This window comes from Cucurbita pepo, chromosome LG09 (genome assembly GCF_002806865.2).
Source record: "Cucurbita pepo subsp. pepo cultivar mu-cu-16 chromosome LG09, ASM280686v2, whole genome shotgun sequence".
In the NCBI taxonomy this organism is placed as follows: domain Eukaryota; kingdom Viridiplantae; phylum Streptophyta; class Magnoliopsida; order Cucurbitales; family Cucurbitaceae; genus Cucurbita; species Cucurbita pepo.
Window position 1 is genome coordinate 2,838,499 of NC_036646.1, and position 25,883 is coordinate 2,864,381.

Genomic DNA, 25,883 nt, shown 5'->3' on the forward strand with positions numbered 1-25,883 from the left:
TTACCTGGTTCAATTAATACTTATTTTGATTTATTTTTTATAAGAATAATATGTCATTATATTAAAAGAGTAACAATTTAGTATTTAATGTAATTTCTTACAGAGGTATAAAAGCTAAATTATCTAAATTTAATTGACATTTTTTTAATGGAATTTTTTAGTTCATATATTTTCTCTCTATTATAATTTTGGTCCGTGTCTTGTCATATTCATCCAAAAGAGGATGGAAAATTTCAGTCGTGCCTACTCTCAAGTTTTTCAAACCAGTTTTAGGTGTGAGAATGCCTAAGATGGTGAGAGTGAGTGCCACACCACTTACAAACATCTCATAAGAACCCAATTGTGACAATGCTCCAATCTCACGAGTTAATAAACATACGTCACAAATAACTAACTTTAAAAATTCCAGGTCTAATTATATTTAACTGTACAATAACAATATATATATTCATTTTTTTAAGTGCAAAAGTTCACCTTACCAGTTAAATAGAAAATAATGTAATATATCAAACAAATTTTGAGTGATTGTCAAACACAAAAAATATAAGCTAAGACGATCATTTTTTTTTCGAAATAATTACATATCGGAGCTCCAAACGTTAAGAATAAAAAACAAAGCGACCACGAAAGATTTAGGGGCGAAACCGATTATGTGACGAGCCTAAACAGAAGTATCATACAAGTTAAAGAATCACCAATATATACCTAAGGATTAACCAGCTGAAACAGATACACATTGCTAATGGATTACAAGGAAATTATTGCAACTTGTGTTCGACGTCAAACCAAAAGAACAAAGCTGTTCGAGCATAAATAACTCGAACGTGCTGTAACGCAAGGTCCTCGCTCGTTAGGATAGCTTTGGCACCACCCTCGATGCGGGTTTGTGAAACAGAAACGCCATCTGTATAACCGCCTTTCACCGAGGAAGACGATAGGCTATCGGGACTTGCAGTACAAACAATGGGGCATGATAGGTAGTCCAAAGGGTTTGACTCACATTGAAGAACACATCCATCAATAATTAATCTTCCCTTTCTGTGAAGCAAGCAGCAACCAAGTTCTGCCTTCACTGTTAAGTTAGAGAGTTTACTGGTACAGAGGAACTCCAAAGCACTGTTAACAAGAAACAGAAAGTTCAGTCTCAATTAGTTGCCACTAAACGTCACAAAATGAGAAGCTTAAAACCGTCCTTCATTCCTACACTTTTAAGGCCTCTAAAACGTCCATTTCGGTCTTTCATCTTTCAAGTTCATTCCATTGAAGTCATCGTGTTAAAACCGTCCTTTATTCCTACACTTTTAAGATCTCTAAAATGTCCATTTCGGTACTTGACCTTTCAAGTTCGTCCCATTTAAGTCATCGTGTTAAAACTGTACTTTATTCCTACACTTTTAAGATCTCTAAAATCTCCATGTTGGTCCTTGACCTTTCAAGTTCATCCCATTTAAGTCGTCGGGTTTCATTCCTACACTTTTAAGATCTCTAAAATCTGCATTTTGGTCCTTGACCTTTCAAGTTCATTTTTTCAAAAGGTTAAGAGAGAGAAAATGTATAGGATTAACCATTGCAAATTACATTATATGCCACGTACCTTTCCGAACCACGACTACAGAAAAGTGTTGTCTCCTCAGGAAGTTCACCTCCACCAATCTGAACAATATTAAGATAAGATAAATGATGGAAAATGGTGAAACTTAAAAGTTATTTATGAAATGAGTTTCACATTGTGAGAAAGAGAACGTTCGTACACTGCCATCGTAAATTAAGCCAGAAAAAAGTATGGAATAGATTGACGTATATGTTATGTACCCCAACACAAAAAATACAAAATACTAATATATTGCAATATGAAAAAGAAACTACAATATAACAATAGCCTTTCGAGAGGGCTATCTCTCTCCCAAGCCCCACAATGGACAATCCTAAAATGATCTCTCCCTCCTAAGAACACTAACCCCCTCTATTAGGGATGCAAGGAAAAACGGAAAACCCCCCCAAAAAAACCGATTAAACCAACCAAAAACTGCCGCTGGTTTCGGTTCAGACCAGCTCGGTTCAATAGTTCAACTTCTCATGTATAAAAGATTGGTAATATTCAGTCAGCTTCAGGTTTGGCATGACCAGATCATTCATACCCGAGCCAACTGATAATGTACACATAAACTAAAAATTGAAACTTCAACAAATAGCAGAAGAGGACAATTAGGCTTCGATGCTACTAGTCTTCCCAAGGGCGAGAGTTGTCTGAGCCTTTGAAATGCCAAAATTTTAAGGCTTAAACATTACAAAGCCACGTCGCACCAGAATGAACCAACTAAACTGTTGACTAATCGATTTAGGTTGGTTTGGTTATGCACCATCTAGTAGTTCGACTCGGTGGCCTCACTACTACTCTACTAATATTTCCTACATGACTCATATTGGCACTTTCATAGTACAAAAGGTGCTAAAGTAAGTTAAAAGCTCTATAGTCCAAAACTTGAGCACAACTGGATGAGGAAGCCACCGTTTTACGTTTCACCAATATTTAACTGCTTCTCAAAACAAGTACTTAATCTGAATTTCAATTGCTGGGCCAAAACCTACAAAGGTTCACTTTAATACTGCATAACGTAACCTTCTTTTAAGACTTTGTGAGAGAACTAATAGCATTTACGTACGTTGTAGTTTCCTTTTGATAGTGCAACATATTATTATCAGACTCTGGTACTTGGATGATAGGGTTGAGGTTGTGTTCGTTCTTATAATTTCTTAGCTTCTCTACAAAGAGAAGAAAGAAAGTGTGCAAACATTTTTTAAAGGCAGAATAACAGAACCCAAGTTCTAGCTTTATATAGCAATTTTATTAGCAATTTTATTAAAGACACGGATCACAATTCTTAGTTATTAACAATTATTCGCACATAAAACATAAGGCACTTTTTTCGTGTTAAAGGGTAGCGAAACTATTCAAAAAACCACACATGATTTCAGAAGATATTCCTCGCAATTGGATGGTATTTAAATCCTATAGGAAGAATACATTTTAACTCCCAAGCTGCCAAAAGAAGGCGGGGAAAAAGAGCATACCAGGCAAAGTGGCTTTGTAATTTGAATGTTAGAGGCAGAATGAACTCCACCTGTTGCAATTAGTATGGTGTCCCCAGGCCTATGAAGAACAAAATCATTCAAGCTCTATTAACAAGTAACTCTTATTATTTCCTCATAAAAAAATAAAAAAGAAACATGAACATGCAACAACTTACCTAGCAGCAGCAACAGCTGCCTCAACGGTTGGGAAAACTCCAGACTCGGACAAATCTTTAATAGATCGTTCTACTCGCAGCCACAGCCTCGGATGACATGCCAAGTAACGCCATCTGTGGCAAACGAGGGCGGTGTTATACCGATCTGCAAACTCAATGGCAAAAGTGACAAAAAAAGCAGAAACTCCATGGAAATATGCAGGCGGCATCCACTAACTAACAATTTCACAAGGCTAATGATAAAAATTTGCCACTGGAATAGAAGCAAAAGAAATGCACAAAGTACAAAGAACTGGCGTTCTTAGAGCAAAATTAGTAGATCTTCACTATTGCCTCCAGAATTTTTCTTATCTCTTTCCAACTAGTTAGCCCAACCAATTCATACCCAAAGTCCAGGAAAGAACTTCTAACTTTACAAGAAATTCTTTTAAACCTCACATATCAAGAACTGTTGAGGCTCAGGAAGTTCACTTGAACCACACGTAATGAATATTGACAAGTCTCAATCAAAAACTCCGATAGACTCAACATAAGAAAGATTTGCATTCCATCTCTTCAAACGAGTTTTTTGGATTTAGATGTGCAATGAAATAACAAATTCCAACTTAAGTCAAATTCGAAATCAGAATTATATTTCTTCTCCCAATCCATTTCCAGAAATACCTAAATTGAAAATTTTCAGTCTCTTCCTCCCAGAAAACCTCTTAATTTGTGGCACAACCAGAAGAATCCTTCAATTTCATCCAAACGAAGCAATTTTAAGAGGGAACAAAAAAGAAATCCTCAAATAGATCAAACAAATTTTACGAAGAAACATTCGATAACAAATTGAAACACATTGCGGCAGGAAGCTGAAAGGAAGCTGAAAATATGCATGGGGGAAAGGAAAGATAGCTGGTATGGGGGAAAGGAAGGTGAAAATATGCATCAAACAGCCATCGTCCAAATTATTGATCAACTTCCTGTGCTTGTTAACTTCCATCGTCGGCGTCTGAACCATCGAAATGACGGCCTTAGGCACTGGCACTGGCACTGGCACTGGCACTGGCACTGGCACTGGCACTGGCTCTGGCTCTGGCTCTGGCTCTGGCTCTGGCTCTGGCTCTGGCTCTTCTTTACCACTCAACTCATACCGGCCTCCGAGCTTTGACTGCCATAGCCCACACAAAGCTTGGGACTCAGCTCAACAAATTACCACATCATAGCTTAGCTTCTGTCATTTGCTTCGGCAACCAGATTGTTTTGGTAGTAGCTTTCGTCTGGGCCTTCAATTTCTAAATGGGTAGCCCAGCCCAGCCCAGCCCAGGAGTTTGTGAAGGCCCAAAATTGCGGCCCATGTCATGGCTGGATCCATTTCCAGATATGTGACCAGAAAAGGGTTTGGTTTGGTTTGGTTGAAACTGGAAAGGTGAGCACGTGAACGTGGGTTCTGTGGAGTGGAGTGGGGCGAGCTAGGATTGTGATAAAAAATAATAAATACACTAAAATTTTAGAACTATTTGTCTAACCAAATTTTGAGAGTCTATTAAGATAGGTGTCAAAGAAAGTCAAAATATTTTGGGCAAACTTTACTTTACCGTGCGAAAAAAAATGGTGGAGGAAAATAACGTAAACTTAAACGTATGTATAAATCAAAATCAATAAACTTTGTAAACTTTTCTTTCCATTGAAACAAAAATAATAACTAAATTTATGTATAAATCAAAATTAATAAATATATATATAGACGTTGTTTTAGCTTATTGGTATTATAAACAATGTGTTTAGAAATAAGAGGAAATATGATGTATTTTTTTAAAAAAAAGAAATTAAAAATAATATAAATGGGTATTATAAACCATGATATGTGTTTGGAAATAGAAGGAAATATTAGGTATTTAAAAAAAAAAAAGAAATTAAAAAAAAATATATAAAAATATAAAAAAAAAACTAAAAATAATGTGCCTAGTTAAATATAGAGGGCCAAAGTAGGACGGTTCTTAATGTACTTTCTAAATGTTGCTCTATTCGGTCAACGCGAAGTTTTTGTCTCATTAACCCGAAACCGAACCGAACAGAACCCAAACCTTAGAATTCGGGTTGAATGTACACCCCACCCCTGACACAAAGATTAAAATTAGACAAAGAATACGTACGTGGAGACATTGTTGTGAATTCGTAACATGTCTTAATATAGTGTATAACATTTTATCCGGTTCGAGTCAAGTCGAGGTTGTTGTCCAGTGAACCCGAAGCCGAACCGAACCGAATCAATTGGGGGTCAAAAAATTAACCTAAACCAAAGAGTGGTTGAGAAATAATTGATAACACATAAAATTCAATAATTTTGGATTTTCCTTTTTTTATCTTTTTATTTTTCTCCCTTCTTCTCCATGCTCTCCACTCCCTTTCGTCTATTATATATATGTATATATTGCCATTCCAATTTGTGTATACCATCACTTAACTTCTCTTTATGGCTCATATTCATCTCATCCTCCTCTCCACTCTCATCTTCTCTGTGAATGCCCAATTTGAATTGTTTCAAATGGTGCAACAGTGGCCTCCGGCCACATGTGCAAATTTCCCGTGTGCTCAATCACCATCTCCAACCAGGTTCACCATCCATGGCCTATGGCCGGCTAACTACACCAAGCGCTACCTTGTTTGCCGCGGAGGAACAAAATTTTCTGAAACCATTCAGGTACCTTCCATATACAAAATGACTCCTACAAATGCATCACATTCTAACTGGTTTTTTTTTTTGTTCAGGGATTTGCTGCACTCGAACCACTTCTGACTCATCATTGGCCAAACTTGGAAAGACCCGACGACATAGATTTTTGGAGAAGGGAATGGAATAAACATGGACCATGTTCGGAGAATGTTTTTGACCAAGTTCAATATTTTCAAACAGCTTTGAACATTCGCACAAACCCCAGATACGACCTACTGGCTATTTTGAAGGCCGCCAAACTCGGTCCGACCGGCAACACATCCCGCCAATATCAAGTCATCAAAAATGCCATTCAAGCCGCAACCGGGAAGAAGCCAGGGCTTCGTTGCAACGTCAATAAAAACACTAAACAGACCCAATTGCATGAAATCGTATTATGCTTCCATAAGGATGGTGCAACCCTTATTGATTGTCCTTTTGCCGACTGCCCACCACGGTTTGCTTTTTACCTAAGCACTTCATTCTGAGATGTGTAAGACTTCTATGAAAAAAAATAAATAAATTACTTTAATCGTAAATTTCTTTATGTTAAGAAAATTAAATAATTAAATTATTTCAACTATTAAAGTGCACCATTCATTTTAATTGATAAAAGTATTTCTAAAAAATGCAAAAATATAAATATACTTTTCTCCTATTTAAAACGGGTTAAACACTAATCAAGATCATACTTTCGATCCCAATTATATTTCTCATTCTTGACATGGTATCAGAGCACCGATCTTGGTGTTCTTAAATATCAAAATTTCCTTTATGGCGGAATCAACCAAATCCAGCTTCAAAATTTCAGATCTTGATTTAACACATCCTTATTATATTCATCACTCTGATCAGCCGGGATATTCACTTGTTCCAATCAAATTAAATGGAGCAAATTACCAATCTTGGAGTAAATCACTTATGCATGCTCTTATTGCCAAGAAGAAAATTGGCTTCACTGATGCCACAATTGAAGAATCGTCTCAAGATGCAAATTCAACCGAATTTGAACTCTGGAGGCACAATTGAAGAATCGTCTCAAGATGCAAATTCAACCGAATTTGAACTCTGGAATCAGTGCAACAGTATGATAATATTTTGGTTAACTCATTCCGTTGAAGCAGATATCGCTAAAGGCATTCTTCACGCCAAGACAACTCATCAAGTGTGGGTTGATCTTCACGATCAATTCTCACAAAAGAATGCCCGAGCAATTTTACAGATACAAAAGTCGATAGCAACGATGTCACAAGGAACCATGGCACTGTCAGCATATTTCACCAATCTCAAAGCACTCTGGGATGAACTGGAAGCATACCACACACCATTTACCTGTAATCAACGTCAAATACATGTTGATCAACGCGAAGAAGACAAGTTGATGCAATTGCTCATGGGGCTCAATGAGTCTTATAAAACGACGAGATCTAACATACTGATGATGGCTCCATTACCTAATGTGAGGCAAGCCTATTCATTACTTGTACAAGAAGAGATGCCGCGTCAGGCAACTTCTGAACCTACTGAGAATTTCTCGATTGCATCAGCAGCGCAGAAGAAAACGACGTATTCAAAATTCGCCAAGGACAAATCATGTGAACACTGCAATAAAAGTGGTCATACAATTAATGAGTGTTTGGATATCAATCATCTGCAAATATGGCCGATGTTTTTCGGTTGAATACAAAAGAACAGTCACCTCATTCCATTCCAAATTTTTCTTCTGAGCAATTACAACATATAGCACAAGCCTTATCTGCAATCAATCATCACCCTTCTGGTAATTCTAACAATCACATCAATGTTGCAAGTTTGTTTCCAGTATCTACATTATCTATTAACTCTGCGAGTTCTAATTCATGGATTCTCGATAGTGGAGCTACGGATCATATAGTCTCAAAATCTTCTGTTATGACTTGAACTGAAGGCTACCATCATGTCTACAATAAATTTACCTAATGGAGGGACAGCACGTGTGTCGCATACTGACAATATTTCCCTTAGCTCTAACCTTAAATTAAACAATGTTTTATGTGTGCCTTCATTCAATTTAAATCTAATGTCCATCAGCAAACTTAACAATGACTTGAAATGTTATGTCACCTATCTTGATTCTTGTGTTATGCATGACTTGGCTGCGGAGAAGATGTTTGGCTCGGGTAAACAATTTGGAGGTCTCTATCATATTTCTTCATCTCCAATCAAATCTTCCGCTCATCAAATATCTCAGCCATCTGATTTGTGGCATTTACGCCTAGGTCATCTTCTTTTTCTCGTTTTAAATTTCTAGCTGATCAATTGCATCTTAATAATGCTAGTTATTCTCATAACTGTAGTATCTGCCCGTTAGCAAAACAAACTAGGTTGTCTTTTCCAAGAAGTTCAATAACAACCCATTCTGCCTTTGATCTGATACATTCTGATGTTTGGGGACCACATAAAATTCCTACCCATTTTGGTTTGCGTTTTTTTCTCACTATTGTTGATGATTTTACTCGATGTACTTGGGTTTTTCTAATGCAACATAAGTCAGAAGTACATCATTTGTTAATGAACTTTGTTAAATTCGTTCTAACTCAATTTCATACTACTGTCAAAATAGTTCGATCAGACAATGGGACTGAGTTTCTATCTTTGCAACCAGTTTTTACTTCTTGTGGCATTGAATTTCAGCGCACTTGTGTCTATACTCCACAACAAAATGGAGTCGTAGAACGTAAGCATCGTCATATCCTAAGTATAGCTAAGGCTCCTCTCTTTCCGTCACAGGTTCCACTTAATTTGTAGGGAGAGTGCATTTTAACTGCTGTTTATCTTATAAATAGAACGCCATCACCATTCTTATCTAACAAGACACCCTTTGAAGCACTCCACCTACATTTCATCGTCTTAAAGTTTTTGGTTGTAAATGTTATGCAACTATAGTACATCCTAAGCAAAAATTTGAACATCGAGCAATTTCTTGTGTTTTCGTAGGATATCCTTGTGGTCATAAAGGTTACAAGTTGTATGACATGCAATCTCACAAATTCTTTATCAGCCGTGATGTTAAATTTTGTTAAGATGATTTTCCTTTTTCATCAGCTTCACAAACTTTGACATTAGCTCCTTCGACTCCTATTGTACCACTTCATGATCCTATTCCTCCTTCATCTCCTATTCCTTCACCTACTACTTCGTCGTCTCCTCTACCCTCTGCTCCTTTCTCCAGATTCACCCACTAATTCTAATCCTATCCCACCCGATACATCAGTTCCACTCCGACGTTCTACTCGTACTAAACAACCTCCAGCTTGGCATAAGGATTATGAGATGTCTTCTGGAACCAATCATTTAACCTCTAGCTCAGGTCCCAGAACTGGCACCAGGTATCCACTTCATCATTACATTTCATTCTCCCGTTTTTCTCCTACTCAACGTGCTTTTCTAGCTCTTATTACATCCCAGACAGAGCCTAAAACCTATGACGAGGCAGTTGGTGACCCGTTATGGCACCAGGCTATGAATGTTGAAATTGCAGTTTTGGAACGTAATCATACTTGGTATCTCGTTCCTCTACCACCTGGTCATAAAGCTATTGGTTGCCGTTGGGTGTACAAAGTTAAATACAACTCTGATAGTTCTGTTGAACGTTATAAAGCTCGACTGGTAGCAAATGGATACACTCAGGTTGAAGGTATAGATTACACAGAGACATTTTCTCCTACAGCGAAACGTACTACACTTCGTTGCATGATGCAATTGCTCATGGGGCTCAATGAGTCTTATAAAACGACGAGATCTAACATACTGATGATGGCTCCATTACCTAATGTGAGGCAAGCCTATTCATTACTTGTACAAGAAGAGATGCCGCGTCAGGCAACTTCTGAACCTACTGAGAATTTCTCGATTGCATCAGCAGCGCAGAAGAAAACGACGTATTCAAAATTCGCCAAGGACAAATCATGTGAACACTGCAATAAAAGTGGTCATACAATTAATGAGTGTTTGGATATCAATCATCTGCAAATATGGCCGATGTTTTTCGGTTGAATACAAAAGAACAGTCACCTCATTCCATTCCAAATTTTTCTTCTGAGCAATTACAACATATAGCACAAGCCTTATCTGCAATCAATCATCACCCTTCTGGTAATTCTAACAATCACATCAATGTTGCAAGTTTGTTTCCAGTATCTACATTATCTATTAACTCTGCGAGTTCTAATTCATGGATTCTCGATAGTGGAGCTACGGATCATATAGTCTCAAAATCTTCTGTTATGACTTGAACTGAAGGCTACCATCATGTCTACAATAAATTTACCTAATGGAGGGACAGCACGTGTGTCGCATACTGACAATATTTCCCTTAGCTCTAACCTTAAATTAAACAATGTTTTATGTGTGCCTTCATTCAATTTAAATCTAATGTCCATCAGCAAACTTAACAATGACTTGAAATGTTATGTCACCTATCTTGATTCTTGTGTTATGCATGACTTGGCTGCGGAGAAGATGTTTGGCTCGGGTAAACAATTTGGAGGTCTCTATCATATTTCTTCATCTCCAATCAAATCTTCCGCTCATCAAATATCTCAGCCATCTGATTTGTGGCATTTACGCCTAGGTCATCTTCTTTTTCTCGTTTTAAATTTCTAGCTGATCAATTGCATCTTAATAATGCTAGTTATTCTCATAACTGTAGTATCTGCCCGTTAGCAAAACAAACTAGGTTGTCTTTTCCAAGAAGTTCAATAACAACCCATTCTGCCTTTGATCTGATACATTCTGATGTTTGGGGACCACATAAAATTCCTACCCATTTTGGTTTGCGTTTTTTTCTCACTATTGTTGATGATTTTACTCGATGTACTTGGGTTTTTCTAATGCAACATAAGTCAGAAGTACATCATTTGTTAATGAACTTTGTTAAATTCGTTCTAACTCAATTTCATACTACTGTCAAAATAGTTCGATCAGACAATGGGACTGAGTTTCTATCTTTGCAACCAGTTTTTACTTCTTGTGGCATTGAATTTCAGCGCACTTGTGTCTATACTCCACAACAAAATGGAGTCGTAGAACGTAAGCATCGTCATATCCTAAGTATAGCTAAGGCTCCTCTCTTTCCGTCACAGGTTCCACTTAATTTGTAGGGAGAGTGCATTTTAACTGCTGTTTATCTTATAAATAGAACGCCATCACCATTCTTATCTAACAAGACACCCTTTGAAGCACTCCACCTACATTTCATCGTCTTAAAGTTTTTGGTTGTAAATGTTATGCAACTATAGTACATCCTAAGCAAAAATTTGAACATCGAGCAATTTCTTGTGTTTTCGTAGGATATCCTTGTGGTCATAAAGGTTACAAGTTGTATGACATGCAATCTCACAAATTCTTTATCAGCCGTGATGTTAAATTTTGTTAAGATGATTTTCCTTTTTCATCAGCTTCACAAACTTTGACATTAGCTCCTTCGACTCCTATTGTACCACTTCATGATCCTATTCCTCCTTCATCTCCTATTCCTTCACCTACTACTTCGTCGTCTCCTCTACCCTCTGCTCCTTTCTCCAGATTCACCCACTAATTCTAATCCTATCCCACCCGATACATCAGTTCCACTCCGACGTTCTACTCGTACTAAACAACCTCCAGCTTGGCATAAGGATTATGAGATGTCTTCTGGAACCAATCATTTAACCTCTAGCTCAGGTCCCAGAACTGGCACCAGGTATCCACTTCATCATTACATTTCATTCTCCCGTTTTTCTCCTACTCAACGTGCTTTTCTAGCTCTTATTACATCCCAGACAGAGCCTAAAACCTATGACGAGGCAGTTGGTGACCCGTTATGGCACCAGGCTATGAATGTTGAAATTGCAGTTTTGGAACGTAATCATACTTGGTATCTCGTTCCTCTACCACCTGGTCATAAAGCTATTGGTTGCCGTTGGGTGTACAAAGTTAAATACAACTCTGATAGTTCTGTTGAACGTTATAAAGCTCGACTGGTAGCAAATGGATACACTCAGGTTGAAGGTATAGATTACACAGAGACATTTTCTCCTACAGCGAAACGTACTACACTTCGTTGCTTACTCACTGTTGCTGCTGCTCGAAAATGGTTCACCCATCAGTTGGATGTTGAAAATGCCTTTCTCCATGGTAATCTAGACGAAGAAATCTATATGTCTTTACCACCAGGTCTTCGCCGACAGGGGAGAATACAGTATGTCGGCTCCATAAATCTCTTTATGGATTAAAACAGGCTTCTCGCAATTGGTTCTCCATATTTTCTATCACTATACAAAATGCAGGCTACACTCAAGCAGATTACTCTTTTTTTACTAAGAGTAAGAGGTACTTCTTTCACTGCAGTTCTAATCTATGTTGATGATATTCTGTTGACAGGCAATGATCTCAAAGAAATTCAATACCTCAAGACTAGTTTACTCAAGAGATTCCTTATCAAAGATTTAGGGAATTTGAAATATTTTCTAGGCATTGAATTTTCTTGGTCTAGAAAAGTAATTTTTATGTCTCAAACGAAGTATGCTCTAGATATCCTTCAAGACACAGGTCTTATAGAAGCACGTCCAGAAAAATTTCCTATGGAGCAAAATCTAAAACTTTCTTTTAACTGAAGGAGAGAAGTTGAATGATCCAAGTAAATACAGACGGTTGATTGGCAGATTAATATATTTGACCGTTACTAGGCCTGACATAGTTTATTCAGTTCGTATCCTTCGTCAATTTATGCACGAACTAAGAAAACCACATTGGGAGGCAGCTCTTCGAGTTCTGAAATACATCAGAGCTACTCATGGTCAAGGACTCCTACTACCATCTGAAAACAATTTAAGATTACAAGCATATTGCGATTCTGACTGGGGTGGTTGTCGAACTTCCAGACGATCTATATCTGGGTTCTGCATTTTCCTTGAAAATTCAATTATTTCTTGGAAGTCTAAAAAGCAGACTAATGTGTCCAAATCATCAGTAGAAGCCGAGTATCGAGCTATGGCAAATACTTGTTTAGAGTTAACTTGGTTAAGTTACATTCTTCAAGACTTGAATGTTCCACTATCCGAACCAGCATTATTATATTGTGATAATCAAGCAGCATTACATATAGCAGCCAATGCAGTTTTTCACGAACGTACGAAACACATTGAAATAGATTGTCATATAGTTCGAGAAAAGTTACAAGCTGGAATCATCAAACCGTGTTATGTCTCGACTAAAATGCAATTGGCAGATGTTTTCACTAAAGCTTTGGGAAGACATCAGTTTGATTTTTTTTGAAGGACAAGTTGGGTGTGATTGACATACACTGTCCAACTCGAGGGGGAGTATTAAGATATGATATTTGGAGATATACTTTAATAATTAGTTAGGGAGTATATCTTAGATATTTTGGGAGTTGTCAGCGTATATTTTATATTAGTTAGTTATATATTTTTCCGTAGTGGATAGTTTCTATCCTATTTAAAACGTTGTAAACATCGATGAAGATCATACTTTCGATCCCAATTCTATTTATGTTTCACATTCTTAACAGAAACAGCGGCAGACACATTTTTCAGTACCTATTGTAACCGCCGAGCCCAATAGATACGAAAATTTTCCTTCATTTGCTTTTTAATTTCGAGCGGTTGAGATTTTATTAAGGACCTTAGAGGTTGAATCTCCAACTGTTGTAGAAGGACAAAAAAAAAAAATGCTTAGAATGCCTCGAGGAACCTAGGAAAAAAATCATAAAATTACATCGATAATAATTGAAAATAAAATAATCAAAATTATCTATATAATATAGATAGTTGAACGGAGGTCAAACAGAAAAAGAAGGAGCACCTTGTCACGGTCCTATATCTTTGACCGTGCGGCGTCGTGATCTATACATGTTCACGACCAGCCTTAAGGGGAATTAAGCCCCATTATATTTTTCGCCCCGGCTTTGTGGCTTCGTCGGACCTTAGGCGAGGTTTGTGTTCGCCAATCGAACATCGCTTGTGCGGAATCCAAGCTTGTTCAACCACACACGCCGCCTGTGCGTGTACGTTCAATCATCTGCGACACATCCGACTTGCCTCTACGCTAGGCCAACTCATTCGGCTCGACCTTGCCTCTGCTCGGGCCAAGGTCTCTCAATACAACGTCGCATCTCGTCTTGCCATCTCGATCTCCATCGACAGGGTCCATATGTCTTGACGCCATCCCGAGTCTCGGGATGTCGTCGCTCATCATAACTCGTTCGGTCATGCCATCGAGAATGGGCCCGCGTGTCGTTCATCTCATCGGGACTTCCCGGACATCCATCCATCCGGGTTCTATCGAGGCATAGGCCCTCCCGTGCCTATGCCGAGTCATTTACGGATACCGTACCGGATAGCGGGTGTATGTAGCAACCTCCAACACGCGGGCTAGGGCGCAATACCGGCACACCCGTGCCGTCCGGTACTGTCCTTCAAAAACCCATTTCAAAGGAAGTCGCCCGAGACACTCGTCTCGGCACGCTCGCCCACACTGTGACACACGTATGTGCCACAGGGTAGCTCACTTAGGCCACAGGGCCCAGGGGTGGTGGAGAGCTAACACCATGGTACCCCCTATAGTACATTTTGAGCCATTTTCATTCTACCAGGAGTAGACATGATTTTCGTGAGGTGTCATACGGTGTCGTGCATTGTCCGTCCAATGTCCGATCGACACCAAACTTGGCGAGCATTCATATTTCATATGGACGGACTTAACTCCCGAACCGCATGACCAAATTCCTTCCGGAACCTCGACTTTTGAGGTTAAGGCCCGGGGCCCTACCCGGCCCTTCAACAAGCCTATCTTGTCCTTCATGTCTATGCTGATGTCTCTGTTATGCTTGTGTCTCAACATGTCTTCAATGCCCACTTTGCGTGGTGGTGTGTTGGATGATGCATCGTCCTCCTCGATCGCATCATGGCATTCTTCTTCGTTGGCCCGCATATGGCCGGATGGGCGTCTCTTGAGGGACACCCCTTTGCTTGTCATGGCGTGAGGGTCACAACCTACTCTCTTCATAGTAAGGTTGTGACATTCTCCCCCACTTAACTTAGTCATCGTCCTCGATGACTTACTCAGGTCACAATCATATTGCGGATTGTGACACACCTCACACGTTGTCACGCACCTACACGCATGCAAGAAGGCTCTCCATATGTGAGTACTCGCACTTTCTGCATGACACTGACAAAATAACATTGCATGGGAAGGAACCAGGTCGAGTCAGTTGAAAGCCGTTGCAGTTTGGGAAGGGGCTCATCTTGGACTGCAAATTGGGTCACGGGTCGGGTCACCCTCTACAGTCGCAATATGTGTTAAATTTCTATGTGTAGTGAGTGACGGTTTCTTGAACGATTAAGTATAATATATGATGTTTTAAAGTAAGTTCATTAAAATTATTTTATTATTAAAATTCTTAATTATTCCCTAACCATTAAGGATGCATTAAAAATAGCAAAAAAAAAAAACAAAAAAAACAAAAACTATCTAATTTTGGTACGTTATTTGGTTCGCACAAAAATAAATAAATAAATAAATAGATAAATGACAGCTCATCCTTTCTTGCATTCACCTCTTCCTTATATAATGATGAACGATGGTTAAATAAAACTTGAACCCTCTAATGGCGACTCTAAAAGATCTCCCCATAGTATTGTTGATCGAAATTCTATCAAGGCTTCCCGCACAGTCTCTACTCCAATTTAAGTCTGTTTGCAAATTATGGTACGCTCTGATCAACGATCCTGCAATTTTTTCTTTACAAGATAAATGTATTTATATCAACCGTCGAATAATTATCGGTTTTCAACTCTATACGTATATACCCTCCATCATCAAGTTTTCCCACACCCCTGATCGATCTATTTCCATTCTCGATGTCAACAATCCATCAAGTGATTTTCGAAAAAATACTATTCACGGTCATTCTCAAGGTTTAGTTTGTCTTTTGTACGATAGAGATATTTTCCTCTTTAATATGATGACCGAAAAGTTTCGTAAGCTTCCATCATCGATTCTTCACAATGAAGATCCCTATGAAATGTTTGATTCATTAACAAGCGGTGTTGGATTCGGATATGATTCCAAATCTGGGGATTTCAAAGTTGTTAGGGTTGTACAATTCCCGGACGAAGAGGGAGCCTATAATCTTCTACCACTTCGAGTGGAGATTTGGGAGTTGAGGAAAGAAAGATGGAGGGAAATTGAATCCCCTAATTTTAGGTATTTAATGATAACAGGGGGTTGTGAGATGCATCATGAAGGAAAATCTTATTGGTGGTCAAGAAATACAAAAGGAAATATTATACGCACGTTTGACATGAGCGAAGAAATTTTTGGCAAAATTCCAGTACCGAACAATTTAGTGGAGGAGGATGTGATGTTAAACCCTAATATAAGTATGAGAATGTTGAATGGATCAATTGTTGTATTTCACGGCTCAAACGCAGGGAATGAAAAAACGTTCTCGGTTTGGGAGATGGAGAAAGATGTCTTTTCATGGTCAAAACTAATGACAATTGGTCCTTTTTTTGGAGTCGAGAAGCCATTGTTGTTTGTGAGTTCAGATGAACTTTTAATGGAAGCCGACGAAGGACAAGTGATTTCTTACCATGTTAAAACTCACGTGACCAAAGTTCTTCCCATAAAAGGGCGTCCACGTGTGTTCGCGAATACTTATTTTGACTTTAGTTATGGTCCACCACCACCACCCTTACCAATGTAGCGGAGGCATGTTAAGACTCACGTGACCAAAGTTCTTCCCATAAAAGGGCGTNAACGTAACCTTCTTTTAAGACTTTGTGAGAGAACTAATAGCATTTACGTACGTTGTAGTTTCCTTTTGATAGTGCAACATATTATTATCAGACTCTGGTACTTGGATGATAGGGTTGAGGTTGTGTTCGTTCTTATAATTTCTTAGCTTCTCTACAAAGAGAAGAAAGAAAGTGTGCAAACATTTTTTAAAGGCAGAATAACAGAACCCAAGTTCTAGCTTTATATAGCAATTTTATTAGCAATTTTATTAAAGACACGGATCACAATTCTTAGTTATTAACAATTATTCGCACATAAAACATAAGGCACTTTTTTCGTGTTAAAGGGTAGCGAAACTATTCAAAAAACCACACATGATTTCAGAAGATATTCCTCGCAATTGGATGGTATTTAAATCCTATAGGAAGAATACATTTTAACTCCCAAGCTGCCAAAAGAAGGCGGGGAAAAAGAGCATACCAGGCAAAGTGGCTTTGTAATTTGAATGTTAGAGGCAGAATGAACTCCACCTGTTGCAATTAGTATGGTGTCCCCAGGCCTATGAAGAACAAAATCATTCAAGCTCTATTAACAAGTAACTCTTATTATTTCCTCATAAAAAAATAAAAAAGAAACATGAACATGCAACAACTTACCTAGCAGCAGCAACAGCTGCCTCAACGGTTGGGAAAACTCCAGACTCGGACAAATCTTTAATAGATCGTTCTACTCGCAGCCACAGCCTCGGATGACATGCCAAGTAACGCCATCTGTGGCAAACGAGGGCGGTGTTATACCGATCTGCAAACTCAATGGCAAAAGTGACAAAAAAAGCAGAAACTCCATGGAAATATGCAGGCGGCATCCACTAACTAACAATTTCACAAGGCTAATGATAAAAATTTGCCACTGGAATAGAAGCAAAAGAAATGCACAAAGTACAAAGAACTGGCGTTCTTAGAGCAAAATTAGTAGATCTTCACTATTGCCTCCAGAATTTTTCTTATCTCTTTCCAACTAGTTAGCCCAACCAATTCATACCCAAAGTCCAGGAAAGAACTTCTAACTTTACAAGAAATTCTTTTAAACCTCACATATCAAGAACTGTTGAGGCTCAGGAAGTTCACTTGAACCACACGTAATGAATATTGACAAGTCTCAATCAAAAACTCCGATAGACTCAACATAAGAAAGATTTGCATTCCATCTCTTCAAACGAGTTTTTTGGATTTAGATGTGCAATGAAATAACAAATTCCAACTTAAGTCAAATTCGAAATCAGAATTATATTTCTTCTCCCAATCCATTTCCAGAAATACCTAAATTGAAAATTTTCAGTCTCTTCCTCCCAGAAAACCTCTTAATTTGTGGCACAACCAGAAGAATCCTTCAATTTCATCCAAACGAAGCAATTTTAAGAGGGAACANATGCAATGAAATAACAAATTCCATCTTAAGTCAAATTCGAAATCAGAATTATATTTCTTCTCCCAATCCATTTCCAGAAATACCTAAATTGAAAATTTTCAGTCTCTTCCTCCCAGAAAACCTCTTAATTTGTGGCACAACCAGAAGAATCCTTCAATTTCATCCAAACGAAGCAATTTTAAGAGGGAACAAAAAAGAAATCCTCAAATAGATCAAACAAATTTTACGAAGAAACATTCGATAACAAATTGAAACACATTGCGGCAGGAAGCTGAAAGGAAGCTGAAAATATGCATGGGGGAAAGGAAAGATAGCTGGTATGGGGGAAAGGAAGGTGAAAATATGCATCAAACAGCCATCGTCCAAATTATTGATCAACTTCCTGTGCTTGTTAACTTCCATCGTCGGCGTCTGAACCATCGAAATGACGGCCTTAGGCACTGGCACTGGCACTGGCACTGGCACTGGCACTGGCACTGGCACTGGCTCTGGCTCTGGCTCTGGCTCTGGCTCTGGCTCTGGCTCTGGCTCTTCTTTACCACTCAACTCATACCGGCCTCCGAGCTTTGACTGCCATAGCCCACACAAAGCTCGGGACTCAGCTCAACAAATTACCACATCATAGCTTAGCTTCTGTCATTTGCTTCGGCAACCAGATTGTTTTGGTAGTAGCTTTCGTCTGGGCCTTCAATTTCTAAATGGGTAGCCCAGCCCAGCCCAGCCNAGCAAATTTTCAGTCTCTTCCTCCCAAAAAACCTCTTAATTTGTGGCACACCAGAAGAATCCTTCAATTTCATCGAAACGAAGCAATTTTAAGAGGAAACAAAAAGAAATCCTCAAATAGATCAAACAAATTTTACGAAAAAACATTGGATAACAAATTGAAACACAGTGCGGCAGGCAGCCAACAGAGAGAGAGACAAAAGGTACCTGGTATGGGGGAAAGGAAGCTGAAAATATGCATCAAACAGCCATCGTCCAAATTATTGATTCGAGCCGACGAGGATGAAGTGCCTTTTCTTTTCCACTTCCTCTGCTTGTTATCTTCCATCGTCGGAGTCTCAGCCATCGAAATCACGGCCTTCAGCTTGGCTCTTCTTTACCACTTAGCTCATATAGGCCTTCGAGTTTTGACTGCCATAGCCCACACAAAGCTCGGGACTCGCTCAACAAATGACGACATCAAAGCTTACCTTCTGTCATTTGCTTCGGCATTTCGGTAGTAGCTTTCTTCTCGGCCTTCAATTTATAAATGGCAAGCCCATCTCAGGAGTTCGTGAAGGCCCAAGTTTCGGCCCATGGATTGATCCATTTCCAGATATGTGACTTAGCTTTCTTCTGGGCTTTCAATTTCTAAATGGCTAACCCATCTCTGGAGTTTGTGAAGGCCCAAAATTGTGGCCCATGGCTGGATCTATTTCCAGATATGGGAATTTCATACAAGTAAAAATACCTAAAAGAAAGAAAGTTGTGTAAAAAGTTAATGGTAGTACATTTATTTGTTTGTTGAGAAGACCATTTACTATTTTTCGAAGCTCGATCTCTCCTCGTGATGAACCAAAAAGTCAATAGATAAGAAACAAGAGAAAATCTTTAGACCGTACATCTTTCTTGGTATATCCAAATACTAGGTTGGAGCATAAACTTAAACGTTCTTGAGTTGAAGGTGGGTAGAATTTTTTTTCGTTAACTAAACAGATAAGAAACGAGAGAAAATCACTTCATCTTCGCCTCGAGTGTCTTTTCTATGTATATAATAGAATTGTATCAAGTGTCTGTTCTATATATAATAGAATTATATAGAATTTTCTACTTTTTGAGGCATATCAAAATTTTACTTTAGTTGGGGAAACTCCAATGATATGGAGTGATGAATAACAGGATCTAATGTTATGTTTCAATCATCCAAGACCGACTAAAATAAGGCATTCAAATGCTTATAACACTACAGACAGCATCACATGTGCTATCACAACTCAGTTACTGCTGGTGCATGTTAAGATACAAACAAGTTGGACTCCAAATCATTGTTCCGACTTCATTATGTACGTTTCGAGATTTCAATACTTCAAGATCCACGAGTTGGTTGATGTTTTGAAGCCCCTGTATGTAGTAGGCAGGTGAAGGAAATGAAGACACTTGCAATAGTCCATATAGTCATCCATGAGAAGCTAGCAACTGAGCATGGAAAAGAAAGGAATGAAGTAAATTACCCGTATGATATTTTCATAACAACATGCACATCTCCTCAGTGGGAGGCTACATACTCCAAAACAGCATCATCTACCAGTCCAGTATTCGACGTGTTATCCGAATAACTTTTAGACCCATCCAGAGAAATATGACGCTTGCCCGACACGCTGTCAGGTATGAATTCCATTGGCATGCTCTTCAAACCTGCCTTCTGCTGCTCATAAGAAAGCTTGGTGGAAATAGGAGATTCGGGTGCATCAGGATAGTTTTGCAACAACTCGAATTGTCTATGAAACAGCAGATGAGCCACAGTTCTATCAACGGGGTTCGTCTCTGTTTCAGCGTCCCGCACCCCAGACATTCTAGAAAATGATAAAAGAAAAAGATAATGAAAAGGACATCACAGAACTTAAGAGGGAACTCACTGAAAATCAACTACTTGTAAGAAATCTAAAATTATTTTGTTGTCACCGTGGTTGCATCCTAAGAATGGACTTGGTTACTCAACTCATGCCACCCAGCAAAAGAAAAGGGGAGAATCTTTGAACAACCTTACGCGAGAGAATGAGAACTTAAGTGTGTTGACTAACCCACAATGACTATCGATTTCTCCTTTTGCACTGATGGCATGCTCATCTCTGGTACATTTGTTGGAGCTGCTTGTATCATTAGCATAATGTCTTTGCATTGCACTTTGAGCCAATCGAAACAAGCTGTCCCGGATACGAAGTCTGATTTTGAAATCCAGCTGTAGTAAAACATTTCTAGAGGATTGTAACAAAAGTCAGGTTACAATAGAAGGAAAGTAATCCACAAACAAGTCAGGTGTACCTTTGAAATAATCTCTTGAAGCCTACAAAGAATTGTTTCTTCCATAGAACAACGATCAACCGCAGAGGAGATTGTATAGGAATTGTCGTGCTCTAAAGGCGACTTTGGATCTAGTGCAGGAAGAGTGTATATTTCTTCGGAATCGAGATCAGTCTTTTCAATGTGCTGAGACTGAATTTCTTGGGGACTGTTTGGAGAAATGGATTGACTAGCAATAGAGGCTTGATTCTTGAACTGTTGCTGTTGTTTTTTAATGGCAAGCATTGCCTGCATTTGCTGCCTTCTCCTCAGTTTTTCGATTTTTTCTTGAGGGGTCATGGTAAGAGACTTCACAAAGCTGTCAGCTGGTTTGTCTACACGACTCACACCACCTGGGGAAATACCATGACTGATACGCATTTGGGACAGCAAAGGCATGCCGGGATACGCATTTGCAGCAATTGCGTAAAATGGTTGGTGCACCAAGGGATTTGAAGCTTGCTGGTATTGCAATGGTTCAAGTCCTTGAAGCTGAGTATGTTTAGTGATAACTGAAGGTGAAGGTGTTCCCAGTTGTAGAGCTAAATTGTTATCAAAGTGACTTGCTAGGCTCGTTGATGAAGGCCAGTTATTACCACGAATATCTTGAAACATCTTCTCCTCACTTCTCCCTTCAGTTCTTTTACGAGATTTCAACAGTCTTTTCTGCATACCACCAATCTGAAGCATGAAAAAGTAATAAATATTAGAGAACGGACATAAAAGGTTGGTAAATAGAAAAAGGAAGACGAAGACACATAATATACAGACAACAAGAAATAAGTGTCTGTTGCTCCTTTCAAATTTACTAGTATCCAGGCTAACCTCACCTGTCAGTTCTAACTAATGGCCATTGCTACAATGTTAGTATTGTCGAATAAATCAGAAATTAATCCTCTTATACTTGTAGTTACAGTAACCTTCCTGCCAAAGGTAGTTTGTAACCGCCCAAGCCCACCGCTAGCAGATATTGTCCTCTTTGGACTTTCCCTTTCGGGGTTCTCCTTAAAGTTTTTAAAACACGTCTGCTAGGGAGAGGTTTCCACACCCTTATAAAGAATGTTTCGTTCTCCTCCCCAACCGAAACATGGAACCTCACAATTTACCCCCTTTGAAGCCCAGCGTCTTCACTGGCACTCGTTCCCTTCTCCAATCGATGTGGGAAAGAGTTGCAGAAAAATTCAACGTGAGAGTGGGAACATGAGGTACCACCTTCCAGAACAGTTCAAGAAAAACATCCTAAACCAGTGGAAGTACATTCAAATGCATTGATACATCGGAACTGGCAACCCAGTGACTGATAACTCAAATATCAACAAAGATACATTCAAGAAGTGACTTTTTACAACCAGGTTATCCTATGAAAATTAAACTACTTGAAAATGGAAAGCATGCTTTCTGCAAATGATGAGCATTATGCTAGATAAATTACCATTGAAGTATTTAAAACATAATCACTTGATAAATGTGATTTTCATCAGCAGGTAAAAAAAGCTTAAATATAGACAACAAAATAAAGGCTACGCTAATTAACTAGTTACTTCAATAAACAAATGTGAAAAGAACCTTATTTGAAAACTCATTGGCAGTCAAGATATTGCCAGCTCTTTGATGAAGGGTGGCTGCAGCTGGCTTTTCCACATTCTCCAAATCTGTCTGAATAAGCCAAAAAATTACATAGAATTTTCAGTTTGCTCAAAAAATAGAAACAGAAGATGCACTCTATTAATCACTACTTCAACATGCATCATACCCCATCATTTGCGATTGCTCCAGTGGCATCTTCTTCCACATTAGTTAAGATTGCACTTCTAGTCTGCAACCCAAGCAATCTAGCATCAAAGTTTTGCTCATTGCCAAGAATAGATAATTGCTCATTTAGTCTCGAATACTCTGGATTCTTGCCTTTACCAGAGTCCACTCCTGACTCCAAATTCCGTGACTCCTTGGTTGGGAATAGTTTTGTTGTGCTGTTGGACACATCTTTCAAAGAAGAAGACCATAGCTCATCAGGATCACTGAGACTTACTTGGCCAAATATTGAGTCATCGTTGCTACAAAATTGCCACTTGTGAGGATATGCAGTGCAATGGATATCATTGGTTAGAGAAAAAAAGAACTAAAATAGGTAAAAGAAAAAACATTTCAAAGAATAAAATAGCCTTTTTACAGGACCAAGAAAAAAAAATGAAAAAAGAAAAAAGAAAGGAACTAGTTATTAACTCGTACACATGCACTGGTACCCCGTACTTCGGTTATAAGATAATATAAATCATTATTGGATTTTTGCAGACTAAAAGATAAGGGCAAGAGAATACGAACAAGATTAAGGCATACTACAATCCCAAAACTTCAGTTACATTGCACTTTAGTAATAATATGTACGTGTGTATATAAGTGGAAAAAAACTACACTAAAATGATTATTGTTTCTCTGAGGGAGTGAATCAATCAATTGGACATGAAGAATACGTTTAAACAACACAAGGGAGGAGATCTATGAGAATCTGTTTCGCTTCATCTAGAAAACATGACAACAACGGTCTCTTCCAAAAGGATATAAAACAATGTCCGGTCACAACATTCTTTCCTCTTCATCATGCTTATCATTTGACTTCAGTCAAGAGAAGAGTTTCTGATTGTTGTTGTTGTTGTTCTTTTTTTAAATTTAATAATCTTCAATCAAGGAGTTTAGAGAATAATTACATGTGTACCTGAAAATTCTATCTAGATCATCAAAACTTCCAATATTAGCCCATCCATAGTCAACAAAATCACCCTGTTCTTTACCTTCTTCACCTTCTTCAGTACTTTGAAAAATTTGTGCACCTTTGGTTGTTACAGCTATCAACATACAAGCCATTAAAAGAATTAGTACACAGTCGACCCTTTATACTGTTGCTCGTCAATGTAACAGCACATAATCATCTAGAATTTACTGAAAATCAAAAACATAATTTTACCATGTCTTGATGAATTATATTTGCTAATTTCAGTTAATTCACGAGATTCTTCAGTACCATTGGCGTCTTGGTCAATTTGACAAGTTTTGGACAAGGATAAGTCAACCAATGGATCATTGCTGAGGTTATAGGCAGAGGTTCCTTCTTCGTTGACAGGAAGGCTTTCCAGCTTTCTTCCATGGGCATCATCAGCATTAGTCCCAGGTGACTTGTGCTCCACAAGCTTCGTGTATGCTGTGTCTTGATTCCATTCTTTCTTGTCATAATAATTCTCACTAGCCTCCGGATAAGGCACAATATGATCATCACTATCAGCAGTCTCATCCCATATTATGTTCGCAAGCTGAAATTTCCACAGAAATTTAAGATCATAATTTAGGAGAGGAAAATTTTAGTAGTTCCCTAATTATCAATTGTAATCAACAATGATTTTAGCAGCACTTCTAATCAAAAACAAGGAAAGAAAACGATGCAATACATCATAGAATCACTTAAATGTTCAACCACATAACCAGTTAGATATAATACAATGAACTTTATTCTGCTACCAATCCTAAAATGCTTCATTTAGATCCTCCCAAAATGCTTTCCCCAGTCCACGAGTTACTAATTGGCATCCCTAAATATCAGATTCATTTCTCAACCTTGCAATAAAATTAAAGTATTCCATGGTAGTACTAAAAACCAAACAAGCTAATCAATACCTAGAAACACTGTCCACTCACAAAAAATCACATTAAAGAAGTAAAACGGAAGGAGGAGGAGTTACCTCTTCGTCGTTCCAATCAAACATAGCTGAAAAACCTTGACAGAATCTCTAATCCAGAATTCAAATCCAACAACTGATCGAAGATTGATCCGCACATCGCCGAATTTAGCGGAAAAGAAAGTTAAGGAAAGAAAATCTCGAAATCTGCAACAGAAAGCATCAAACTCCGGAAACAGAACGCCGATCTAAAGCTGGGAAACGTCCAACAAAAACAAGACGAACAAGAAAAGACACAGAATCAGAAGCGAAAAATTCACCAAAAAAAAAAAAACCAAATGAACAGAGGTTTAGAAAGATTTGGGATTGAAGACCAGAAATGGGTTTGGTTTGGTTGAAACTGGGAGGGAAGGTGAGCACGTGACGTCACGTGGGTTCTGTGAAGTGGAGTGGAGGGGAGCGAGCGAGACGACACGTGTGAAACGTATCTGAAGTTGGTTGTGGCTGGGAAGACTGATCAAATACTGGAGTTTGATTGGACGGAGGTGAATTTGAATTTCATTTGGGTTTCATTTCGCATTTGGGGAAGAGGAGTGGGCCCGGTGTAAGACTTAATTTGTGGTGGAGGTTTGCTGAGCTGTCGCTTTTACTCTGCCAACGTGGACTTCAACCTAACTCCTTCCTTAATTTGTGGTCAAGACTTAACATTTGATTTTGCAATTTTGGGAAATTAATCTTTTAAAAACAAATATTAATTTAATTTTAATAATTTTTTATGTTAATATATGTTACCATAAAAATGAATTAAGCAAATATAATTATATTTATTTATAATAATAAAATAATTTAGTATATTTGCATTATTATATTATTAATTTTAATGTAGTGTTAATAATTATAAATTTAATTTAATTTAATTTTCATTAATTAAAAAATATATTAGTAATTAATTAAGAATAATATGTCTTAAATTTTAAGATTGTAATTTGAATTTAATAAAATTATACTTCTAATTCT

At 38.2% G+C, this 25,883-nt stretch overlaps 5 protein-coding genes across 7 annotated transcripts; 2 read left to right on the top strand and 3 right to left on the bottom strand.

Moving 5' to 3' along the window:
- Positions 1-544: 544 nt before the first annotated feature.
- Positions 545-5,393, bottom strand: LOC111802034 (F-box protein SKIP5-like). Its single transcript, XM_023686291.1, has 6 exons — positions 5,384-5,393; positions 4,143-4,418; positions 3,249-3,393; positions 3,073-3,151; positions 1,595-1,653; positions 545-1,116 (listed from the first exon to the last, which is right to left on the bottom strand). Exons 1-6 carry the CDS (start codon positions 5,391-5,393, stop codon positions 759-761), a joined length of 927 nt encoding a protein of 308 aa, XP_023542059.1. The 3' UTR covers positions 545-758.
- A 283-nt stretch (positions 5,394-5,676) lies between these two features.
- LOC111801870 (ribonuclease MC-like) lies at positions 5,677-6,482 on the top strand. Its single transcript, XM_023686071.1, has 2 exons — positions 5,677-5,931; positions 6,000-6,482. The coding sequence occupies exons 1-2, from the start codon at positions 5,704-5,706 to the stop codon at positions 6,429-6,431; spliced, it is 660 nt and encodes a 219-aa protein (XP_023541839.1). The 5' UTR covers positions 5,677-5,703; the 3' UTR covers positions 6,432-6,482.
- A 9,113-nt stretch (positions 6,483-15,595) lies between these two features.
- Positions 15,596-16,705, top strand: LOC111802035 (F-box/kelch-repeat protein At3g06240-like). The gene has a single exon (XM_023686292.1). The coding sequence runs from the start codon at positions 15,596-15,598 to the stop codon at positions 16,694-16,696; it is 1,101 nt and encodes a 366-aa protein (XP_023542060.1). The 3' UTR covers positions 16,697-16,705.
- Positions 16,706-17,118: 413 nt separating this feature from the next.
- Positions 17,119-19,358, bottom strand: LOC111801871 (F-box protein SKIP5-like). The gene is made up of 3 exons (XM_023686072.1): positions 19,087-19,358; positions 17,385-17,529; positions 17,119-17,287 (listed from the first exon to the last, which is right to left on the bottom strand). Exons 1-3 carry the CDS (start codon positions 19,223-19,225, stop codon positions 17,140-17,142), a joined length of 432 nt encoding a protein of 143 aa, XP_023541840.1. The 5' UTR covers positions 19,226-19,358; the 3' UTR covers positions 17,119-17,139.
- Positions 19,359-19,969: 611 nt separating this feature from the next.
- On the bottom strand, positions 19,970-25,612 carry LOC111801703 (protein LNK2-like). 3 transcript variants are annotated; one of them, XM_023685811.1, is made up of 9 exons: positions 24,930-25,607; positions 24,161-24,503; positions 23,912-24,041; positions 22,952-23,252; positions 22,765-22,854; positions 21,181-21,879; positions 20,940-21,097; positions 20,370-20,711; positions 19,970-20,259 (listed from the first exon to the last, which is right to left on the bottom strand). In XM_023685811.1, exons 1-8 carry the CDS (start codon positions 24,951-24,953, stop codon positions 20,405-20,407), a joined length of 2,052 nt encoding a protein of 683 aa, XP_023541579.1. In that variant the 5' UTR covers positions 24,954-25,607; the 3' UTR covers positions 19,970-20,259; positions 20,370-20,404. The 3 variants fall into 3 exon arrangements, with proteins under 3 accessions (XP_023541579.1, XP_023541580.1, XP_023541581.1); XM_023685812.1 differs by lacking the exon at positions 19,970-20,259 and having other exon boundaries at positions 20,630-20,711; positions 20,821-21,097; positions 24,930-25,612; XM_023685813.1 differs by lacking the exons at positions 19,970-20,259; positions 20,370-20,711 and having other exon boundaries at positions 20,971-21,113; positions 24,930-25,611.
- Between the last annotated feature and the right edge of the window lie 271 nt (positions 25,613-25,883).